At 36.1% G+C, this 23401-nt stretch overlaps 3 protein-coding genes across 3 annotated transcripts; 2 read left to right on the forward strand and 1 right to left on the reverse strand.

Annotated features, from left to right (window-relative positions):
- Positions 1-664: 664 nt before the first annotated feature.
- gch2 (GTP cyclohydrolase 2) lies at positions 665-5793 on the forward strand. Its single transcript, XM_059324769.1, has 6 exons — positions 665-1090; positions 1879-1988; positions 3179-3234; positions 3810-3841; positions 3967-4051; positions 5052-5793. The coding sequence occupies exons 1-6, from the start codon at positions 796-798 to the stop codon at positions 5179-5181; spliced, it is 708 nt and encodes a 235-aa protein (XP_059180752.1). The 5' UTR covers positions 665-795; the 3' UTR covers positions 5182-5793.
- A 1908-nt stretch (positions 5794-7701) lies between these two features.
- Positions 7702-11731, reverse strand: cript (cysteine-rich PDZ-binding protein). The gene is made up of 5 exons (XM_059324736.1): positions 11581-11731; positions 11304-11369; positions 9046-9100; positions 8784-8887; positions 7702-8164 (listed from the first exon to the last, which is right to left on the reverse strand). The coding sequence occupies exons 1-5, from the start codon at positions 11594-11596 to the stop codon at positions 8100-8102; spliced, it is 306 nt and encodes a 101-aa protein (XP_059180719.1). The 5' UTR covers positions 11597-11731; the 3' UTR covers positions 7702-8099.
- Positions 11732-15133: 3402 nt separating this feature from the next.
- On the forward strand, positions 15134-21995 carry pigf (phosphatidylinositol glycan anchor biosynthesis, class F). The gene is made up of 5 exons (XM_059324810.1): positions 15134-15537; positions 17075-17166; positions 17825-17941; positions 18684-18792; positions 21199-21995. Exons 1-5 carry the CDS (start codon positions 15310-15312, stop codon positions 21310-21312), a joined length of 660 nt encoding a protein of 219 aa, XP_059180793.1. The 5' UTR covers positions 15134-15309; the 3' UTR covers positions 21313-21995.
- Positions 21996-23401: the final 1406 nt, after the last annotated feature.

The following is a 23401-nucleotide window of genomic DNA, read 5'->3' on the forward strand; positions in this document are numbered from 1 at the left end:
AAAACAGCCAAACAACCTATTTTTCAGATAAATTCTTTAAAAATACTAATACTAATTTACACTAAATATCTGTATTTAAAAAAAAACGTGTATAATAGTTTTTCTTCCTTTAATATGACAGTAAGTGTTTGCAGGAATTTTTTTTACAAATTTTTTGTTATGTAGGCCTATTTCTTTTTTCCCCTCTTTTCAAACCAGTTTTACTGTAAATGAAAATCATAAAGTTTTCTTAATTTAACATTCAGCGATATGATGTGTATTTAAAAAAAATAATAATATTTTGGTTAATATTTGTAATATCAGTATTTCTCTAAAATGGCATTTGCACCTAATATAGAAAAAAAGCCTGTTAAATAATACCATACATCTCTGGATTAATTATTATTTATTTATTTTTTACAGTGTATTGGATTCATAGAAGTTGCACATAACAGGCCTAATTGCACAGAAATGATGTCTGAGCTCCACGTGAAATCATGAGCCTGCAGAGAGAAAGATCATCAGAACAAATGAATGACACAGTATGTGTCAAGTGATAAACAAAACCTGGGTGCATGTTTTGCTTCGGCTGGGAGGCGGTGCTCTGTGACATTTAATACTGACGAAACTGAAGGATTTGACGTAGGCGGCACCTGGACGCATGATGCGCACGCGGCACCGGGTTTCGGCTTTATAAGCGCAGTGAGCACCGGGGACAGCATCAGCCTGCCAGACCTGCAGAGAACCTGAACCTCCAAGATCCGTCTCATCCTTCTCATCTCTCCGCCTCCATCCAGAGTCAGAAATCTCTTCGACATGAACGGCCACTGCAACTTAAAGGTCAACGACACCGCGGAGGAGTTCCTCTGCAACAACAAGGGCTTCAGCGAGCTCATCATCGACTCCAAGAAGTCTGTCGTGCACCGCAAGCACGAGACGTCCCGCAAGGAGGCCGAGGACAAGTCCCGCTTACCTGCGCTGGAGGCCGCCTACACCAGCATCCTCCGGGAGCTCGGGGAGGACACGGACCGGCAGGGGCTGCTGCGCACGCCGCTGCGCGCCGCCAAGGCTATGCAGTTCCTCACCAAGGGCTACCACGAGACCATCGACGGTGAGTCAACAGGTTAATCTCTCCGGATGATGCTTTTAATGTAATATGCCCCTTAAAAACAACCAAGCGATGCAGTTTTAACCGTGCTGATTCAACTTTTTATAGTTTGTGATGGTGAAATTTGCATTGGATTGCATTGTTATTTAAACGCATTTCAATGTTAATTCAATATAAATTGGGGGGAAAAGTCATGCAAGTAAAAGTAATGAGAATCTAAGACGTCAAATAATGAAAGTTAAATTAAAGGGTTAAAGTAAAACAAATAAAATAAAACTTTCTGTAGACAGTTTTTGCAATTTAATGTTTGTAATACATAATGCAAAGTAATACAGTTATGCAAAAAAAAAGTATTAGACCCCGCTTTTTCTTCAATTTGTTCTTCATTTGAATGCATGGTACAACTAAATGTACATTTGTTTGGACAAATATATTTATAACAACAAAAATAGCTCACACAATCCCATGGTTTTCTTTATAATAACCAAAATCACTATCAAGAAAACAATGGAAAATGTCTAGATATCAACTCTTAAATGAAACTCTTACGAGCTATTTCTGTTGTTATCATTATATTTGTCAAAACAAATGTACCTTTAGTTGTACCTGGAATGAAAAAGGAAGAATGAATTGAAGAAAACAAGGGTGGTCTAATATTTTTTTTCTATGACTGTATACTGTATCATATGATCTAAATCCCTTTAAGAGTGTGATTGTTTTTCACAGCAGAAATGCCAAAACAGTTCAGTTTTGTTCACAATTGATTGTGAATTGTGTGTTTGTGCCCCCAGACATCTTAAACAACGCCATATTCGATGAAGACCACGATGAGATGGTGATTGTGAAGAACATAGACATGTTTTCACTGTGTGAACATCACCTGGTGCCATTTTTTGGAAAGGTAAGACTGAATGTGTTTGTGGGGACATTTTAGGACAACTGGTGGCAGTTTGGAGCCCAAATTAAATGTTTAAAGGTTCCTTGCTTGCAGCATTGTCGAGAATCGTCTAACCAAACACTAAACACTGCCCTACCTTATGTTGTGCTGGAAATTTCTCAATTTGCTTATATGTCTGGAATTAATTTCCAATATGATTACAGCTGATGACCTATTTGTCTCATTCTCATATAAATCATGACTAAACACAACATCCTGTCCTGAGGAAGGCAGTAGAGCTGTGTTACATCTTGTGAATTCCCGCAAATATTGACAAATCAGCGTGCATGCTGGTTGTAAAAAAAAAAAAAAAAGCACTGCCAATAAGAATACTGTGAAAACAAGCTAGCAAGAAAGATTACTTTCTCACAGAACGTTTTCTTTATTTTACTGTTGAAATGCTGTCTGGACATTATAACAACATGTCACTCAGGGATAGGCAAGTAAATGCTGCCAAATTGACATTTGAGAATTGGGTTATAGTGATGGTATTTGCTAAAAATTAAGACTTTTATTGGCCCACCACACAACACGACATGTTCGAAACAGATTACAACTCTTCCTATGATTAGAGTTTTGCTGTTGTTTGTATTTAAGCCTACTTCAGATTCCGTCTGCAACCATCTGTGACACTCGAGTGACGTGTTTTGATAAGAGGTCTATCGTACAAAGTGTTCAGGAGATATGACCTTTTTTTGTAATGGCTCTGCCCGCTGCATTTTAGCTAACTTTGAGAGCCAGCGATAGCAAAACTGTGCAGTAAATCAAAAATCTGAAAAAGTACATATTTTTGGCTTGGTCCAGAGATGTTCTGGAACAAATTTGGTGACAATTGCTCAAAATTTGTAGTTGTGGAAAAACTCATTTGAACACAATTCCAATATGATGAAAAACAGATCTAGACGCAAATATGGGTAGATTTGAATTTTGTTTCTGAAACTGACCATTCAAAAGTTTGTTTTTATAGTGGCACAGACTGGTCAAATTGCACCATATGTGAAGGAAACATACATACTCACTCACACACACAGATTTGGTAATTTGATTTGATGCACGTGAAGTGTTCCTGGAGTATTTGGTAGATTTCACGTGTGTTTCTAGGCACTGCTCTGGTTGTGTGACCTCTGTTCTGACTGCCTGTCATCTCTCTCCAGGTTCACATCGGGTATATTCCCAACAAAAAAGTGGTGGGACTGAGCAAGCTGGCAAGGTAACACACACACACACACACACACACACACACTCTCTACCCTCCTGCTGCCACTGTGGCTGTATGTTTAGTGTTAGAGCCGGCTGGCTGCGTTCTTCTGTTATTTCAGCGCATTGACCTGGAGGATTAAGTCTAAGCCCAGTGGCCATCATCTAGTCCTCTCATCAAGCACACTCACATTCACAAGTCTGAACTCTATCCGCTCTCGAGCCATGAGAAAATCCCTCCAGACCTGTGGGAATCAGTAGTTATTATCACAGCCTCTCTCTCTGTCTGTCTGTCTGGCTGGCTCCTTCTTTCACCCTTTCCTAAAATATCACACCATCTCTGAACACACAGAACCAGAATAACAGTAACAGAGTCACTGGGTTTATTGGACAAGTTGCTGCTGTTGAATCTTATGCGACAGATTCAAAGAGTTCTGTACGGTGAATCATTCACAGACGAAGGGAATGTACAGTTGGAAGGCCTGAGTGGAGGCCAGGGGTCAGGGACTGATGCCACTCTGTGTTTATCAAAAGATTAATCATTGTTATGTTATGCCTGATCTTTAATCAGTCCTCTGGCTTTTGTAGGATTGTGGAGATCTACAGTCGGAGGCTTCAGGGTAAGACAATTATGCAATATTAATATGATTTGCATGAAATCACTGCACCTTTCTTCTAGTTTACCCAAGAATTTTAATGCAATCTTTTTTTTTATTATGTGTCTAATTTTTTTGTTTTATTTCAGTTCAAGAGCGTCTTACTAAGCAGATTGCAGTGGGAATATCAGAGGCTCTGCAGCCAAAAGGTGTAGCTGTGGTTATTGAAGCAGCGTAAGTACACACACACACACACACACACACACACACACACAAACGCACGCCTTTCATCATCATCTGTATGATTTAAAGCACTACTACCTCACTGACATATTTTAAAAAAAGGTCTCCGTAAAGTGACAGTCTGGTTCCCCTTTACAGGAATACATCATCCTTAAAATGATTAGAAATTTGTCTATTAAGTACTCACTGTCTAGTACCTTTTATTTTTGAATAAATCTGGCAAAAAAATACTATCTGGGATGTCCCTGCCAGTCTTGATGAGTAGTGCACATGCAGATAATAAGATTTTGCAAAAATGCACATACTTGGGAAGTAGACCGGATAAACGAAACTTGGATTACACTGTATGAGTTGTGCAAGAGTTTAAAAATAATCTTTTTTTTACACTGTAAGAAATGGTTGTAGAAATTACAGTAAAACACTGTCAATCTGCATCAGAAATAGGGCGTAAAACCAAAACTTGAATATCACCATATTAGATGCTTTTAATTACCATAAGGAATAGTACAAAACTTTTAAACGGTAGAAACACACAGTTTTTATCATGTAAAATTAAAGGAGAAATACCATAATGTCACAAGGGCACAATTACACAAAAAATAAAGGGACTACTCAAACTAGATTACAGTTTTTGCTGATATTTACATTTAAATTTACTGTATAAAACCCACTCACTGTATTTTTTACGGTGAAGTTCTGGCAACCACAGCTGCTGGTATTTTACCCTAAATTAAACAGATTTTTTTTTACAGTGTATAGTTTTGCATTTGTAAAACCTGGTCACCATTTACTTCAATTCATCAAGGATTTGCTATGTTTCCCAATTTTCTGTTCCCTGTGGAGGCATGCTAGAAAAACAATTTTTCTTCATGAATAAATGATAAGAAATGGTCATTTTAATGGTGAAGTATCCCTGTAAACACCTGTTCGTTAGGGTTAAATATTTTCTTCATGTTAAAAGCTGCAGCTGCAACCCTGCTGTGTGTTACAGGCACATGTGTATGGTGATGCGTGGTGTCCAGAAGATGAACAGCCGCACAGTGACGAGCACTATGCTGGGAGTTTACCTGGAGGACCCCAAAACCCGGGAGGAGTTTCTGGCTCTTTCACAAAGCAACTAACTCCCATCATTCACACCCCAGGGCCTCTGTATTACAGTAGCACACAGAAAGCTCCAGAATAACAGCAGATCTGCATCAGACTTTTGGGGAAAAACGACAAACCAATTGCAGGAAATGTAAATCTGCTGTTTGATGCAGAATCCAACAAACTCTGGAGCTCACCTCAACACACTCAACGCCTGAATCCATCACTGTGAACACAATAGGACATATAATGCTCACATTCTGGGTGCCTTTGGTAGATATTTTACAGTCTTACAATATTGCAATATTATTGTTATCAAGTATGAAACCTGATGTTGTAACATGTCAACACTAATAAGATTCTCACCGTTTTATGTTATGGGAATTGTATTGGTGCTTATGCAAAGTGGTACTTACTGCTTTATTTTCCTATTTAGGATTCACTGATAATTTAATAATTTAAATGATCAATGTGTCATTTATAGATGCATTTATAAAGTCTTTGTAATATATGACATTTCTAAGATAAAAAATTATTATATCTGAAGTCCAAAGAGTAGAGTAAAATGATGTGCTAAATATGATTTTGGTTTGTATCAATGACATTGTAGCATTTATTTTAAAATGTTTTTGCCTAAATAAAATGATAGAAACATCATGAAAGTTGCCGGCTTTACTTCAGTGTGTTATGTTTGTTTCATTATAAAAGACATTGTAAAAGAAACTCTGTTTCATACTACATACTCTATTTAGCTTTACAATGTTTCTCATCTTAGTTTAGTGTATCTAATCTGCATATTTGGCACAAAATGGTAAAGTACATTGATTTCTTGTATACAAACTGCTGATTTCATTTTAAAAGTGTTTTTAAGTGGGGTAAAGGCTACATAGTGTAGTGGTTAGAACTTTTTCAGTACTCCTGTGTGGAGTTTGTATGTTCTCTGTCCCAAAACATGCAGCTTAGGTTCAATTAGTGACTCTAAATTGTCCTAAATTGAATGGTTCTCTGTCTGCCCTGTGATAGTCAGGCAAGCTGTCCAGGTGTCACCCAATGTCAGCTGGGACCTGAGTTTGGACAACTGGTTGAGGATAGTGAATGACTGTATAAGGTTCCTATCCATAGTCAGTGTATTACCTACAGTAGATGGTGGTCAGCACCCTGACAGTTTGCAGAAGCAGGCAGGAGTACGGTCATCGAAGCTTGGGTTGTCCGGTTGCCCCAGTCTTGTGAATGCGATAACTCAGGAACACCTTGAGGGAATTTCTTCAAACTTGGCACAAATGTGACCACTGAGCCTTGAAAATGAACTGATTGAGTTTGGAGGACAAAGGTTGTGTGGATGGTGCCTTAATCGGTTAGTTTGTTTTGTGTCTCCCATGCTGGCACTCCTCCCTGCTTTTCCAAACTGGGGGCATGCCAACCACAATCTATTGTAAGTAATACACTGACTATGGATAAGAATACATACATACATCATTCATCCAAACTTCTATAAATCAGATTATCCCTTTATGTTAAGCCCCAATACTTTGCATCTGTATCTGACAACACAAATAACAAAATTGAGGGCTCTAGGTTTGACTGAATAACAGAATAACAGGAGCAGAGGGGCAGTGATATATCAAGCAGATTAAATCTATAATTATACAGGGTGTCCATAAAGTCTCTTTAAAATATAAAAAAGAATAATTACAAAGGCAATTGATGAGATATGTTAATCAGATTTGTTGTATGTACTCAGTGGTTATCAAGGTTTTTCATCACATTGCATCTGTGTATTTCAGGTACCCTATTGATGAAATAGGTAGTGGTAAATGACCCCCTAGAAAAATGGCTACTCCTCAAGAGAAGGTACAATGTGTATCATGTTTTTTTCTTCTTTTTTTTTTTAACAAAAACGAGTACTGTCTTGACGTGCTTCTTGCAACTAATGGTGCCCATGTAGAGGTGTGTTAAATGAGGCAAACAAACTTCAACATCTACTCCCCATTTTATAATAATTTTCACTTATTTTTCCCTTAATATTATTTTGTAATATATTTTTGAAGTTGTAAAGAGACTTTATGGACACCCTGTATAACCAGTTGTGATTGTAGACATTGTAACCACAGTAGACCGTTTCTTAAAGTTTGATCTCTTACTTAAGCAGGTTACTATGACTCTTTTGCTACATCCTTACATTAATCTACTGTATGTTACGTGTAAGCTAGAGACTGATGACGTTTTATTGTGCTGTGGTAAAACAGGATAAATCAATAATGAGACATGAGCACATGTGGTTGATGGCCTGAGGGAGAGCAAGGCCTTTAAATATCAAAGGAGGAGCCTGTCGTCAGCCAACCTGTGAACTATAACCTTTTATCTCTGACAGCAATGGAGACGAGGGGGGTCACGACTGTCAGCGCAGCGTGCAGTTTCCAAATATGATTATGTCAGAGTAAATGAATTATTTCAGGCATACACGACAAATATTGGTATGTTGTGCGTAAGAGGCTTAAATTGGACCTTTTACAGCTTCAGGCAGATGTAGAAAAAAAAAATCTAGTCATATGAACTTCATATTGAATGATTTAATTAACTCAAGAATGCAACACTTGATATATTACATACAAAAATCAACTTCTTAAAAAGCAAAGAATCAAATCCTCAGCATTGAATTTAAAATATACAAAAAATCTTGACTTGAGAAACAGGTAATGACCGGTGGTGTATTTGAATACAACAGTGCTTCCCTGTGTACGGCCGCTGTAATAGTTCAAGCAGCATTATAGGATATTTTCTGTTAGGAGGGCAAACTTAGCTTCAAATCTCTCTCTTTCACAAAGGTGGGAAAATAACACAAAGGAGTTATAGTTGTGTGGTGAGAGGGACATTGTGGAAATAATACAAAACAATGTGACAAATATACAGTCTCATCCTCACATCTGTTATTTACTCTCTGATCTGCACACTGTCACACAGATGTCTGCTTGTAGTTCTTGGTGTCCAAAACCTTCTTTCCGCACATTGCACAGATTCCTGGAGATAAAAAAGGAAGAAGATATGAGAAACACTGTTAAGAAATATAAAATCCAGAGCTTTCAATTTAAAGCGACTGCAGCCAAACAGCCAACTACTCTCTTACAACCCCGATTCCAAAATGCATAAAATGTAAACGTAAACCTATTTAACATGCTAAAATATATTTTCTCCAATGTGCAATATCTGTAAAATGCAAAGTACTTTCAGGAAAACAAACAAACACTAAAATTATATTTAAATAATAAATGCCAAATAACAGAAATGTATGTACAGAATGTATGTATACATCTTATTTTTTAAAATATTCTTTGTTCTGTCTTCTATATCTATGTGTCTGTATCTTGAGCTGCTGTGACAACTTAATTTCTCCACTGTGGAAAAAAATAAAGTCATATCTTATCGTAAATAAAACTAGAATACATCAAATTTAGATTGTAAGCAAGTTGACCACAGGCTCCCATTGGCTTTTATTCATGTTACTCAAGCGAGTCGTGCCAGTGTAAACAATGCTGCCATTAATGTTCCTGTATGTCACAGATACACAGAAAATCCAAATGCCGTAATGTCTGGATTAATAATATCATCATCATGGAGTCCAGTGTGAGTGACTTGATACCTTTCTTATAAGCGCATCCCTGACAGTAATGTGATCCAGACTGATGAACTGAGCTCTTGCAGATCCTGCAGGTAGCAAAGCCTGTCTTGCTGTATGGGTCAAACCTGAGAGGAAGATGCATTATGGACACATAATTAGAGATGGACAAATATGTGTTTTAGTCATATTAATAGCTTAGGTTTTGGGAACAAATGGACATTAAAAAGTATTGAGGGTGAGTCAATAGAAAACGACAGAAGTCAGGCTTTAGTGAGCTACTCACCTGGCTTTCTTTGAAGTCAGGAACTTGTTTTCATTTAGCTTACGCCCACCACCCTCTGAGTGAACAAAGCAGAAGGAATTTAGTTAAACATCATCATCTAAGTGACATTACAATGTCGTATGTGACAATTAAAGAAAAAGAGGAATGAGAAATACTATAAAAGATGTCTAAATTAGTCTGTTTCTATAGCCAAAGTTATTACCATTAGAAATTAAAAAAGCAAAAATTTAGTAATTTAAAAGTTTTCATGTGTACACTGAGTGTGTTTAGACCATTTGTGCTCTGTGTGATAGCATGAATACACTGTGCACATGTTGACTGGAGAGCAGCCAGAGCTAACCCAATCAAACAAACAAAAGGGTCATGCTCAGCATTTAGACACACAAACAATTTTAATAGGGGTTGTACAATGCTGATAACTTTCGTTCCGTTCAAAATAATGATACCAAATAGAATTGGGACCTTGTGAATCAGATTATTTGACTTGGGAAATCAGAGGCCTAATGGAATAATCTCTAATAAAGCCGAAAGACGTCCAAAAGCAAAGTGGCCTGAGAAGATGGAATCTCAGTAAATGGCAGCCTGATTTACACTATTAACCCTCTGTAAAGTATTGTTTCTTTAATAAATCGCCCAAAAAGCTGTTTACTGTAAAAAAAGAAAGAAGCAAAAATAGGCGTTATTAACTTTCTCACAGTCTTTCAACGGATCATAGGTTACAAAAGTTTTTACTACAAAAAGTAACCGAAGCAAGGCCTAAAATGATTGATAAATTCAACTTTTTTATTTTTTTTTAATGATGTATGGCATTATAACTATGTTATAATAAACAAAAATACATTATTTAGTTTCTTGCCATGATTGTGCTGATTCCATACAAGTGCATGACTTACATATTACAGTGAAAAACAAGGCCATGGTGAGCCCTGAAACGGCGTGATGTTTAGGGGGTTAAGGGAGCTTGTTAAAAACATTAAATTCTGCTCCTCAGTGAAACTGCGAAGCCATGATTGAATTTGCTGAGACAAACGGTCATGTGACAAATATTCATTGAAAGTAAAAACAGCAGGCTGTTTACACAGAGCAAAGTAGAAAGGACAGGAGAGGTTATGAGTAGAGGTTATAAAAATCAAAATAGTTCAATATGTATAGCATATGGAGACCCATTTTGTATACCATATTTGTGACATTTGTTGACACTTGGAAAAGTGTGGTATATATAAATTCCATTTTAGCCCAATATTTAAAAATCTTTTTGAGAGAAATTTAACTTGAGTTTTTTCTTTTTTTTAAATGATATATGGCATTATAACTATGTTATACTATACAAAATAAATGTTTTAGTTTCTTGCACACATCTAGCCATGATTGTGCTGATTCCATAGAAGTAAATGACTTACATATCGTCACCCTGTTAAAATAATTGCCTAACTCATTTTTTCAGGTTTTGCAGGAAACAAAAAAATAACCAAAAGTGTAACATATGACATTTATTGATCATTTCACACAAAAAGGATGTAACAAAGGATGGCTATTGGCAAAGTAATAACACTGTGTGTAAATTATGTAACTTAAGAGAAATAAATGACTTAGGCAATTTTTTGAACATGCCTTTGTGACTTAAGCAAGATATGGTAACACTTTATTTTGAATGTGTCTACATAAGAGTCACACAAGCCTGTCAGAAACATGACATGACAAGTATCATGAGCATTAATGTTACTTCAGAGTGTCATTAATGTTCATGACACATCCCATGTCATGTTTATGACACGCTCATGTCACTCTTATGTAGACACCTTAGAGTAAAGTGTTACCATTATTAGTGTCAACAATAAAACACTGATAAATTAAACTGATAACTAAACAATCTCCCTCTAGCTCTTCTTTGCTGGGTTCTTATCTGATGCCTATGAATGTGGCAAATTGTCAAAGAAGTGATGATCTTAAAGGGGTAAAATCACATGATCTGATCAACTGAGGATGTAGGCGATTTTACCATAGGTGGCCGGCGTCATGAGGAGATGATTTAGGCAAAAAACAACAACAATTTTGACAAAAATTACTTAGGCGATTATTTTAACAGTGTGACGATATGTAGGCTTTTCCACTTGGCTATTGTGTGGTTATTCAGCCCGACTGTGATATAATTTTACATCCTACAACTTGACCTCAATGTAGACATTCATATGAAATGTGCCCAGCCGCAATATTAACCAACAAAACCAAAAGTGACTGAATCTGAGTCCTCAGTTTACCTGTTGTATTCCGAGCTCCATCCTTCCAGGTGTCAGGTGTGATCACTTTGCCGAGCTTCTTCTCGCCTGAAATCACAAGTAACATATAATTTGTTGAGCAAATAACACAATAATTAAACCAATAAAGGTAAAACGGGCAGGTTGGGCGATTATAAACAAATACAACGTTGAGGATAGTTTGTTAGCAGTAGCGTTAGCTTTCGAAGAATCTCCTTTCTTCGCTAAAAATAAAAGTTAGATTTGAAGATAGAAAGCATCTGATTAGGGTGATACTCACACTTTTCACAAACCATCGTTCCTCTGTGTTTGTTATAAGAATTTTAGAGGTGATCAGATATAAAAACGTTAGCTAAACCTTAGCTCAGTTAATGTTTGTAAACTTCCGGTCATTTCTTCCGTTTCCTCGATTTGCAACAAATTGTTTGGTCAAAACTGTGACAGTCTTACATTTCATTGGCTGATACTGCTGTCCGTCACAAGAGGTCCCAGTAAACCATTACTGACCGTGTGTGATTGGTTAAGAGCGGTTGTTACGTCTGTAAGATAACCAGCAAAATAAAACTTCCTGTTTATTATTTTTTTCCTTCAAAATAAAATTCCGCTGTAGGTTGCTGGTGTCCTCGTACGGGTCACATTCTAGATGTAAACAATATTTAAGAGAATTGTTTTCTGCATTGAGTACGTTCCTGATTATACTTACATAGTTTTACTTAACATTTCCAATGCATGACTTGTAAAAAAAATATTTTTTACAGTGTGGTATTAGTACTTTTACTCATGTAAAGGATCTGTATATTTCTTCCACCACTGCCTAATACGTTTAGATAGTGTAAGATATTATAAATAATGTTCTGTTTTATTTCAGTTCATACTGAAGTTGCATTTAACAGTAAAATGTACATAAAGTAGGCAAGTAAAATTACTTGTTATGCACTGAGATTGTTAAATATATATTATTGGATAATTATTTTGATGCTTTTATGTAAGCAGCATTTTACTGTTGTCAAGATAGGGCTGATTTTAACTACTTAATATACAGTTATGTGGTTTAATCATAGCCTGTATAAATATAATATGTTTCATTAATAAAAATACATTTTAAATTGATGATGTTTTCATATTAAAATAAGTAAGAAATATAAAGCTGCACCCATTTCCCATTTTTAACAGTGGTGGAAGAAGTATTTTTTCATTGCCTTAAGTGTTATAGTGTGGTCACGGTACCAAATATGAAATTAGACTGCCACCACAGTGCCACCTCGGCCCGATCAATAAAACCTTAAAGGATTATCCTCAGGAGGACATTGACAATAATTGTACCAAGTGTTAGAAAAATTGCATGAGGAAACCCTGAAAATTGAATAATCTGATTCCAACAAAAATAATTTTAAAAATCCTCACCAATTATTTCTGCGCAGTCGTTGATGGGGAATGATGAGCAGCAGACTATTAGAATATTCAAATTATTCTAACACAAGTTTTGTATAATAATGCACAAACTATCCCTTTAATCCTCATACAGTGTCTGAAGGAGGACTCTTAACTGATATGTATAAGTTAGAATAGGCAGGTAGCAATGGTGGAAAGTAACTATGTACATTTACTCAAGTAGTGGACTTAAAGTACAATTTTGAGGTACTTTTATGTACATTTTATGTAACTTTATACTTCTACTCCACTACATTTTGAGGCAAATATTGTACTTTTTACTCCTCTACATTTAGCTGACAGCTTTAATCACTTTTCAGGTCAAGATTTAAAATGAAAAACATGATACATTTAAAATTATTACCCATTTGTATAAATTAAGCCACTTAAAAGTTTATTAGGTAGTTAAAATGAGCTGAGTGGAGTCATTTCACAGTGTGGTATTAGTACTTTTTACTGAAGTAAATGATCTGAATACTTCTTCCACCACTGTCCTTTTTACTTCTTTACTTTTAAATTTTTTAAATTTTTTAAATTTTTTAAATTTTTTAAATTTTTTAAATTTTTTAATATATATATATATTTTTTTAAATATATTTTTTATTTTTATTTTATTTTATTTTTTCATTTTTTTTCCTGCGGCTCTGCGCATGCGCGGCCCCGGTGCGCTACTGCGCATGTGCGGCTCTGGTGCGCTACTGCGCATGTGCGGCCCCGGTACCCTACTGCGCATGTGCGGCCCCGTTGCGCTACTGCGCATGTGCGGCCCCGGTGCCCTACTGCGCATGTGCGGCCCCGGTGCCCTACTGCGCATGTGCGGCCTCGGTGCCCTACTGCGCATGTGCGGCCCCGGTGCGTTACTGCGCATGTGCGGCTCTGGTGCGCTACTGCGCATGCGTGGCTTCCGCACATGCGCAGAAGCGAATCGGGGACGCGCATGCGCAGAAGTGCACTGGGGCCGCGCATGCGCAGAAGCGAAGAAAAAAAATAATTAAAAAAATAATTAAAAATAATAAAATAAAAAATATAAAATATTTTTTAAATTTTTTTAAAAAATTAAAAATTTAAAAAATTAAATTTTTTTTAAAAATAATTAAAAAAAATAAAAATAATAAAAAATTAAAAAAATAAATAAAAATGAAATTCATTATCATTATCATGTTTTTTTTAAATCTTTTTATCTATGTTATTTACTTTATTTGTACCCAGAGGTAGAGTCCTCATACACACACACAAAAGAGGCACATATCACACATCATTCAACTTAAGACAGTGGGAGTTAAGAAATGGCAAGTTAAATAAAATTTAAAAAAAATTAAAATAAAAAATTATTAAAAGTTCTTACAGGTCCAGACTATACTTAGATATTGATGTGAACTAAAATACGAATAGCAAAAAAAAAAGAAGACAGAAAAATAAACAAAATAAAACAGCAAAATAAAATGAAACTTGTTTAGGCTGTAAAAACGTAGATAAAGGTTAAAATGTATATATAGAAATAGTAAATACATACATAAAAGCAACAATAAATAAACACCTGTGCAAAGCACAGCAGGGACAAAACTGTTTTTGTGTCTGTTTGTTCTAAACCTAGGGATTGTAAACCTACACCCAGAGGGGAGGAGCTGAAACTCTATGTGCAATGGATGGGAACTGTCATTTAAAATTGAACCAGTAATGCGCTGTAATTGTTTTGTGTACAAGGTCTCCACGTTGAGCTGTGGCTCACCAATCAGTCTGCTAGACCACTTTACTATTTGGTTGACTGAGTTTTTATTTTTCAATGAGAGGTTGCCGTCGGGGTGTGTGCGTTACAGGGGCCAGTCTACACCACCCCTATGAATTTGGTTCCCTTACTTAAGTAAAAGTACTAATATCCAACAGGAAAAATGTGTTATTATTTTAATTTGATCATGTCACCTAAAAAAAATGCTCTTCTTCTTTAAATGCACTAATTGTAAGTCGCTTTGGACAAAAGCGTCAGCTAAATGACATGTAATGTAATGTTAAATCTCCGACTGAAAAGTAACTAAATATATACAGTATAAATATATAGTCCAAATATATTATTGGATTATTATTATTGATGCATTTATGTAAGCAGCATTTTACGATGGCAAAGGTAGGACTAATTTTAACTACTTATGGACGTTTATGTAGTTTAATAAATAAGAATACATTAAATGTGTCATGTTTTTCATGTTAAATCTCAACCTGAAAAGTAACGAAAGCTGGTAGCTAACTGTAGTGGAGTAAAAATACAATAATTCCCTCTTAAAATATAATGGACTAGAAGTTAAGTTACATAAATATAGTACATCAAAGTACAACAAAATTGTACTTGAGTAAAATGTACTTAGTTACCCTTGATTTTTTTTCAAGGGTACCATTTGGCTTTTATTGTGAAGCCAAAGCGGAAGTCGTTGTCAACCATGTTTACGGAAGGCAGGTCAATAACTCATCCATAGATTTAACCTGCTCTGTAGTTCTGCTGCTAAATTAACATTTAAACGTGTTTTTTTATTTTAGTTGTGTGTTTTATTTTAGTCCCCTGTTGTAGATAGTTACATTGGTCATCATGTGGGACCATGAGATTAGAGCCATGGCGTCCACTCACGCCATCCTCGCCGCCTCGGTGTTCATGGCCACCGTGCTACCTGCGGCGCTGGTGCCGGGCTTCTCGGTGTACGGGACTCACCTGCTGTGGCTCTACTCGGTGTCCGGGGCGGTCACCGCGGTCAGCGTGGCCGTCTTCTGGCTGCTCGGCATCACACCCCCCACCAAGAAGCACACAGTGGGATACAAGGTGCGGAATCACTTTCTCTGTGAAAAATACTAGTGGTGAAATGTAACTAAGTACATTTACACTAGTACAGTCAGTGGCGGAAAAAGTATTCTGATCCTTTACTTAAGTAAAAGTACTTGTAGCACACTGTAATATATGTCGATTGTCAATATATAAGATATATTGACAATGTTTTATTTACAGTAATAACTTCATTTATATATGATATGTAGACAAGCTGAGAAAGCCAGTTGAAAGTGCAATCATAAGAGCTTTCACAGTGTGCCATTTATGTTTCTAGACCATTTTTGAATTGTGAATTTTCTTTCTACAATGAAAACTATTACTATTATTAATTGAAATGCACATAGACTTTTTTGTAGTTTTAAATATTTATTTTTTTCTGCTGTTTTTGTGGGTATAAATGGTAAAAAAAAAAAAAAAAAAGAAGGTACATTTCCATAGACACCTTTGTCTTTTGATTGTATTTTGGGTTCCTGGCAGCTTCATACTTTGTTGTGATTGACATGAATGTGATGTAAGGACAGACTGAAAGATGCTAAACAGAGACAGAAATTAATGCATAGCAAGTTGATTAGAATAAAGTGATTAGTTGAATAAAGTTGATTAGAATTTACATTAAAATGTACCTTAAATTTGTACTTAAGTACAGTACTTGAGTAAATGTACTTGGTTACATTTCACCGCTGACTACAATTTTGGGCTAACGTATACTTTACTTGAGTATTTCCTTTTAGGTAACTTTAAACTTCTACTTCACTACATTTTAGAGGTAAATATTGTACTTTTTATTCCACAACATTTAGCTGCCAGCTTTACTTACTTTTCAGGTCCAGATTTAACATGAAAAGATAATATAATGTTTAGATAATTAAAATGCATTAAATGTATCATACATTTAATGCATTCTTATTATTGAAACCACATAAAAGTATATTAAGTAGTTAAAATTAGCTCTACCTTTACCACAGTAAATATATAAATAATTATTATTATTTATATTTTATCACAGTAAAATGCTGCTTACATAAATTAATCAATAGTAATAATCCAATAATATAGGCTATTTGGAATTTATAGAACGATCCATTACGTATGTTTCTCTATATTAATGTATCTTTTTTGTTAATGTTGAGGCATTGTCTGTAAGCTGAACAAACCTATAAAATAGTGGAAAAAGTGTTAAGAAAAGTCATTTTTTAATAGGTTAAAATGATCCTGTTTTCACAATAATTATGATTATTAATATTTATTTCATAACTAAGTAGATTTGTATGTAAGTTTATAGCGAGTTCATGTAGTTTCCTATAATTTGCTAATCTTTTTTTTTTTTTTTACATATATGAAATTGATAACCAATCAATGTTCAAACTGGTAAACTTTTGTTTTTGTAAGCATACACTCTGAATCTGAATTCTATTCTTGTTTACATTTTACACAGCGTCCCAACTTTAATGGAATCAGGCTTGTAGATTCTGTTTTCTGTCTTTTACAGGGTGTATTCATCTTAACTTTCTTCACCCGTTTGTTTCTGCAGATGTCTCGGCTGTTTCGTTCCTGTCTGTACTTCTTCCTGTCGTGCCTCTTCTTCCACTCTGTGGTCGTTCTCTATGGAGCTCCACTGATTGAGTGAGTAGCTGCTGATGCTGCACTTTTATTAATGCATTTTCGATGCATTAATGCATATTAGAGAGAAACAGATATGAAAACAGGACAGTAAAGGAGGACTTGTTGTACTGAATCACTACAATAGTAAGATGGAAAGATTTGTCAGGGTTTTCTTTCTTATTTTCAAAATTATTATTATTATATTTTATCTTTTGTATTTTTTAAAAATATTAAAAAACAATTATTGATTATTTCTTTGTTTTAATGTATTCTATTTATTTTTTATTGTTTTTGTTTTTGTTTGACTGGCTCTCAGTTGTGAGAAAATGTTTTATGTTGAAAGTGGGAAAAGAGAGTTCATATTGTATCATACTCTGTTTGACCCTTTGGAAATCAATATTAATACTCCTTATAAAATAAAAATATATATAGTAAGCAATGCAACTATAAATGTAATACCCATAACCAAATTGTGAATGTATGCAGCTTTTTACAAAGTATCTAAATACTGTGAGATAGTTTTTCTGACGTTAACAGATTTTTATATGGTCTCTTTATGTGTTATTGATGGATTAAGTTTTATACGCTGTCATCATTCATTACTAAAAGTTTCTGTTTGAATGTGTTCTGTCTGTTGTCAGCGAGACCCAGACCCTCAAACATTTCCTATATGTTCCAGGTCCGCCTTGGAGACATTCTCCCTGGCTGTGCTGCTGACGTCTCTCACCACACTGAGGTGTCTCTGTGTCCTCGGCCCAAACGTCCAGGCATGGATACGAGTGTTTAGCCGGCATGGGTGAGGCCAGAGTCTGCTTTTCCTTTTCCTCTGCTCCCTTTCAAGTCAAGTCAAGGGAGAGCGACAGAGGAGTGACAGACAGACGTGCAATAGATGTCGTTGTACAGGACAGATCAACAGAGTAGAATAGAGCAGAAAGAGGTTGAGGGGGGAGAGTGAGGCAGGATAGGGAGGAGGATTGGGGGGGGGGGGGGCAGAGAAGTTCTTGCAGGGGGGACAGCGTCAGGCGATGAAGCGCCACTACACTGTAAAAAAAGATAAACAGTAGCTACTCAATAAAATTGAGGTAACAGATTGCACGCAATATTATTAAGTAAATCGAACTACGTTACAAGTTGAGTTAATAACAACTTAACAGGAAGTGCCTGTCAATTAAAAACAGACTAATTCTATTGTGTTGGATTCATTCAAAATTCTCTTAATTTAGAATGAAATACACATAAAGATTATATTTAATGTGATCAGAATAAGAAGATTCTATCTCAAACTTTTTTTTACATTAAAGTTACTTAAACAACTGCCTCCAAATCAAGGATGCATTTATATTTAATACATTTGATCAAATATATTAAGTAAAATTAAATGACTACAGAATAATATATTACAGTGTACTGGCCAGCAATGATGCGGTTGGTGTAGAGTGGACCGTAGGAGAGGAGCATTTTCCTTTCATCATGTGTCATCTTGTGTCTCTAAACTGAATATACTAACTGTCGTCTCTTTGCTCTGTCTCCGTCTCCAGAGCGATGTCTGTGTGGGACACCTGTCTGCAGATCACAGTGGCCTGCACAGTGGTGGGAGCCTGGGTGGGAGCCTTCCCCATCCCTCTGGACTGGGACAGGCCGTGGCAGGTCAGCACACACATACAGGCTTTATCCTCCTATTGGGCCTCATGGAAAAAACATTTTTATACTCTTACCAGAAAGAATTTCTTTAACTTTGTTCTGTGAGGTTAAGAGTCACAAAACTGTCTGGCTGCCTGTTCTGCTCCGTCTGTGGGAAACGGAGACTTTCACAGACAAAAAGAAGATGCATTTATCAGTGTCAGAAGTAGTGGACTTGAAAATGGGAATGGTTCAGCTGTCAACGATGTACTGTGACAGAAATAAAGAGGGGATGATTTAAAGACTTTGTTAAATGCACAATATGTAATTTTCTGCCACTATGGGTCTCTTAATCACTGACAAAAGTCAGGGTTTGGTGATGTCCGGTTGCCTTCATCATGGTCAGGATTCCTTCAGAGTTCAGGAAGTTTTTACCTGGAGCAGAATTATCTGCAGAGGTCTCCTCCTCCCTAAATCAAACAGACATGGTTATTAAAACCATTAAAAACACTAAATAAAGCAGTGTCACGTTAAAAATCAGTGATTCTCCAATGAGCTCCGTCACCCCTGCAGAGGGGATGTGAGCCTAGCTGACTGAAACCCTTCATCCGGTTAAAATAAAAAGTTAAAAAAATCAATCAAGATTTAAAGTATATCATAAAAATGTGGCTTAAAACTAGGTTTAAAATGAATCACATTGCAACCATATAAAAATTAAACATTTCTCTGAGTTTGAATAATGGTTAGAAACATTCGTTATAATGTCAGTACACAACTCAACAAAATATATTACCTTTTTTATACATTTTGATTCCGTAAAAGTTATATTTTATTACACTTTTAATCACAGAGAATGTTTTTGTCGATAGGAAAATCTCACATTGAGCCAAATATTTTTATTATTATTAATATGTAAAAAAGTATCTCTCTGTACTGATATGAACAGAATATAATTTTCTTCTAATTTTTCGTCTTATTTTTTCAATTGTAGTTAAAGATTACTGAAGAGACATAATAAATTGGAGACAAAAGAAAAAAAAACATCTGGTAGATTACTGCACTGTTATAGCTCCACAGGTCTCTTAAAATTATTCAAGTAAAATTATCTGACATGAAGGAATCAGGGTTTAACTGAAGTGATCATAACACTTATATAGATGATGTGCAGGTAGACAGGGTGTTTAAGGGGTCAAAAATGATATTTGGAACTGCAGATTTTAAAAATGACAGTGAAGGTACAAAATGATTGCAGCCTGTCCCTGAAAATCCATTTCTGTAACTGGTATAAAATTTAGTTTTAGCAGTGGTCTTGTTCGACCTCCTCTGGCTTACAGCACTGTTTCCTCTGTTCACAAAAACCCAGTTGTTTCTATTCATAATTAAACAGTAATAATGTATTTATTCATCCTCCATAAGCCTGAAATTATAATTCAAAGCAGTAACCATAGACAGAAAGGAAAAAGATTGAAATTCTAATTGCAAAGGGAGGTCTCTGCAAACTGACTGGAGGAAAATGCAAATTAGAGGTAGAGAGCAATAATTGAGGCATAACTCTACTTGGCACCGCTGTGCTGCTGTTTTTCTCCTCTTAGAAGTTCATTTTTAAATTACTAAAAGAAGAGCACAAAAAGGCTACAAGTAGAAACACTGTGGGGGGGGAAAGGACGACTTTATCTAACAGTTTAGCTTTCTTTTGATCTATCAGTGCAGTGTTGGATTGTTTTATTCCACTTTAGGCCCTTTTCCACTGCAGGAACTTTCACCAGGGACTAGGAACCTTCTAAAGGAACTTATTGCATTTTGACTGGGTTTAAAAGTAACTTCCAGGAACATTTTCTGGGACCATATGACCTCAAAAAAGTACCTGCTTTGGAGTAGTGCTTTCAGAAAATACAAGACCTTTCAGGGAGCTATTTTAATTCTTAGAACACTGTTTTGAGGAACTTTTTTAGCTCCTGTTTCAGAGTAAGTACTCGATTTTGACTCGTCAACCAGCAGCCGTCAACATTCACTTCATCGTTCCTGCTGGTGGCACGAATACAAACAGAAAAAGAGCCTCTGAAGCTCCTCTCAGGGAGTCAGCAGAACCGTTAACTCCTATACACAAAGAAGTACTCCTTCAAGTATCGATGTCGGACTACAGTGGTCTTTGTTTGAGCGAGAGCACAGCGGTGTTGGGGAATGAAAAAAAAACACTGAATTGGAGAGATAAAATACAATTTTCTGATTGTTTCACTGTGAAAACATTCCAAATCACAAATAAAAAGCCAGCAAACACTCAACAGATGATTTACTGTGGAGACTTATGCTCAAACTTTCATTTTCCTCCATTGCATTTAATTCATTACATCCTATATTTTGCGGCTTTTATGCAGCTGGAAAGAAAAAACTTCTTCAGTGAACAATCACACTCACTTGTCTTGGTTCTTGCAGGTTTGGCCTGTTTCCTGCAGCCTCGGCGCTACGATCGGCTTCCTCACCGGGCTCGTTGCTGCTCCCGCATGGATCCACTATCATCGCAAACAGCTCACATACAAGTGCAAGTGATGGACAGATGCATACGTTTCTGTGAATGTGACCAATGTGAGGGTGTTTCTTCTGCTGTACTCCTTTAACTTGATTATTTATTGGGAACATTTTGCTGCCTTTTGGAAAGATGGTTTTGTAATAACGAGACGGTATGAGCAATATTATTTTGTATATGCATGAAGGCTGAATATGCTCCTGAACATTTTTGACATGAATAAACCATAACTTGTTTTTGAATGAAGTGTTTATTGATTTCATCTGAAAATGATCGAATAAAGGGACGGACACACTAAACCTTATGTTAACAAGATAACTGAACAATATTTATGACAAAGACTTCAGTGAAATAGAAAAAGGGACATGTATTGCTCTTGGTAGGACGTTAACATTAATTGTATTTGTGCCCAATTTGTTTGAGCAATAAAATGATCTGCGTCTGTTCCTGTATTCAGATAAAGAACGGAATTAGTTGTGGTTTATACTGGAAGTCACGCTTAATCTAACTAATGTTGAAGTTTCTGAATATTTAAACACAATTTTTCTTAATTCTAATATATTTCCAAATCATCACTGGACTGTAATTTTTCTAACCCTAACCTTGAAACCTAATCATTTCTTCTTAATTAATTCTAATATATTCCTAAATCCTGACTGGACTGTAATTTCAATAATTTTAGTATATATAATATAAATAATATTCATATTAGGTCTCTCTTGAGAATACCTAAAATATTCATTATAAAATATGATTCATACAATTGTTTTGTGCATTCATATACTGTAATATAAAGATGTTCCATGTACCACTGGTTGAATTTGGGAGTTTAAGAAATCATTTATCATTTTTATGGGTTTTGTTCCTTTTAATTACTTTGTTTAAGATTGCTTGTGTGGAATTTGGCCCATTGTCTGAGCTCTACACATACACCAAACAGGACACACAACACTGGGAGATAAACATCATCACTTTTATGTCAAAAGTCTCAGACTGATTGGTGTTTAATTCATATTTTCATCATGTTTAGATGTCGGTGTTTTCCAATTTCAGGTGTGTTTTGCATTATGAATAGAATCGTTTCCCCCGATGACGCCAAGAGATTTCACTGTTGATTGAAGTGTCTAATGAAAAAAAGTGTTTTGCAAGAAGTGTGTTGCAGAACTGCAAATAGACAAGGAGGACAGAACATGTGTTTGTACTTTGAGTGCCTTTTTTTGTTGTTGCAAAAGTAAAGGTTCTAATTATTTTGTCACTTTTCAGCGTGTGAGCGAGCAACAAAAAGTGAAAATCCAAGAAAATGTGCAAGAAAAATGATCAGTGGTTACCTGTAGGTGGTGCTGCTGGATCACTGTGTGTGTGTGTGTGTGTGTGTGTGTGTGTGTGTGTGTGTTAGCGTGTGTGTGTGTGTGTGTGTGTGTGTGTGTGTGTGTGTGTGTGTGTGTGTGTGTGTGCGCAGAGGTATATAATGAAGACAAGAAATCAAGCCGCACACTCATTTGCAAAGTAATACAAAGTAATCAGTATTATGGTTGGGTGGTCATTTATTGAGGGAGGCGTGAAGGGAAAGTTAGAAAGTTAAAGACAAAGTGTAAACTCACTGCAGTGTACTTCCATCCTGACACACACACACACACACGCTGAGGCCGTTCTGCACCTGCAAGCCGACTACTGATGAATACTGTTCCCTTTTAAACAACCATTAATCTTGCTCCAACTCTATTTCAACACCCCCCTCCCTCTCCGGCTCTCGTTCTCATTCCAGCTTTTCACATCCTCAGGCAACCATATTGATTCACTTTCATTTTAGGGACATTAATTTCCCTCCTTTCAAGCCTCCCCACATCTCTTGTTCTCCCCCTTGCTGCCTTGTAGCCATAATGAAACTTACATTTTCCGCATTGTGGTGTCAAATTTTAACGCAAATGAGGGATGTTGTTGTTGTTTGCGGACAGTCTGGATACGATCCAACTTAAAGATTATGGGAAAGAAAATAAATAGTCATCTTTGTGGTTGTGAGTGGGATTGGTGTAGTTGGAGCACAGAGCCAGGGGCAGAGCTGTCCATTCGCCCTGTGCTTGAACTCTTATATAAGGTAGTTGCCAGGGAAAG

This window comes from Centropristis striata, chromosome 21 (assembly GCF_030273125.1).
Source record: "Centropristis striata isolate RG_2023a ecotype Rhode Island chromosome 21, C.striata_1.0, whole genome shotgun sequence".
NCBI lineage: Eukaryota > Metazoa > Chordata > Actinopteri > Perciformes > Serranidae > Centropristis > Centropristis striata.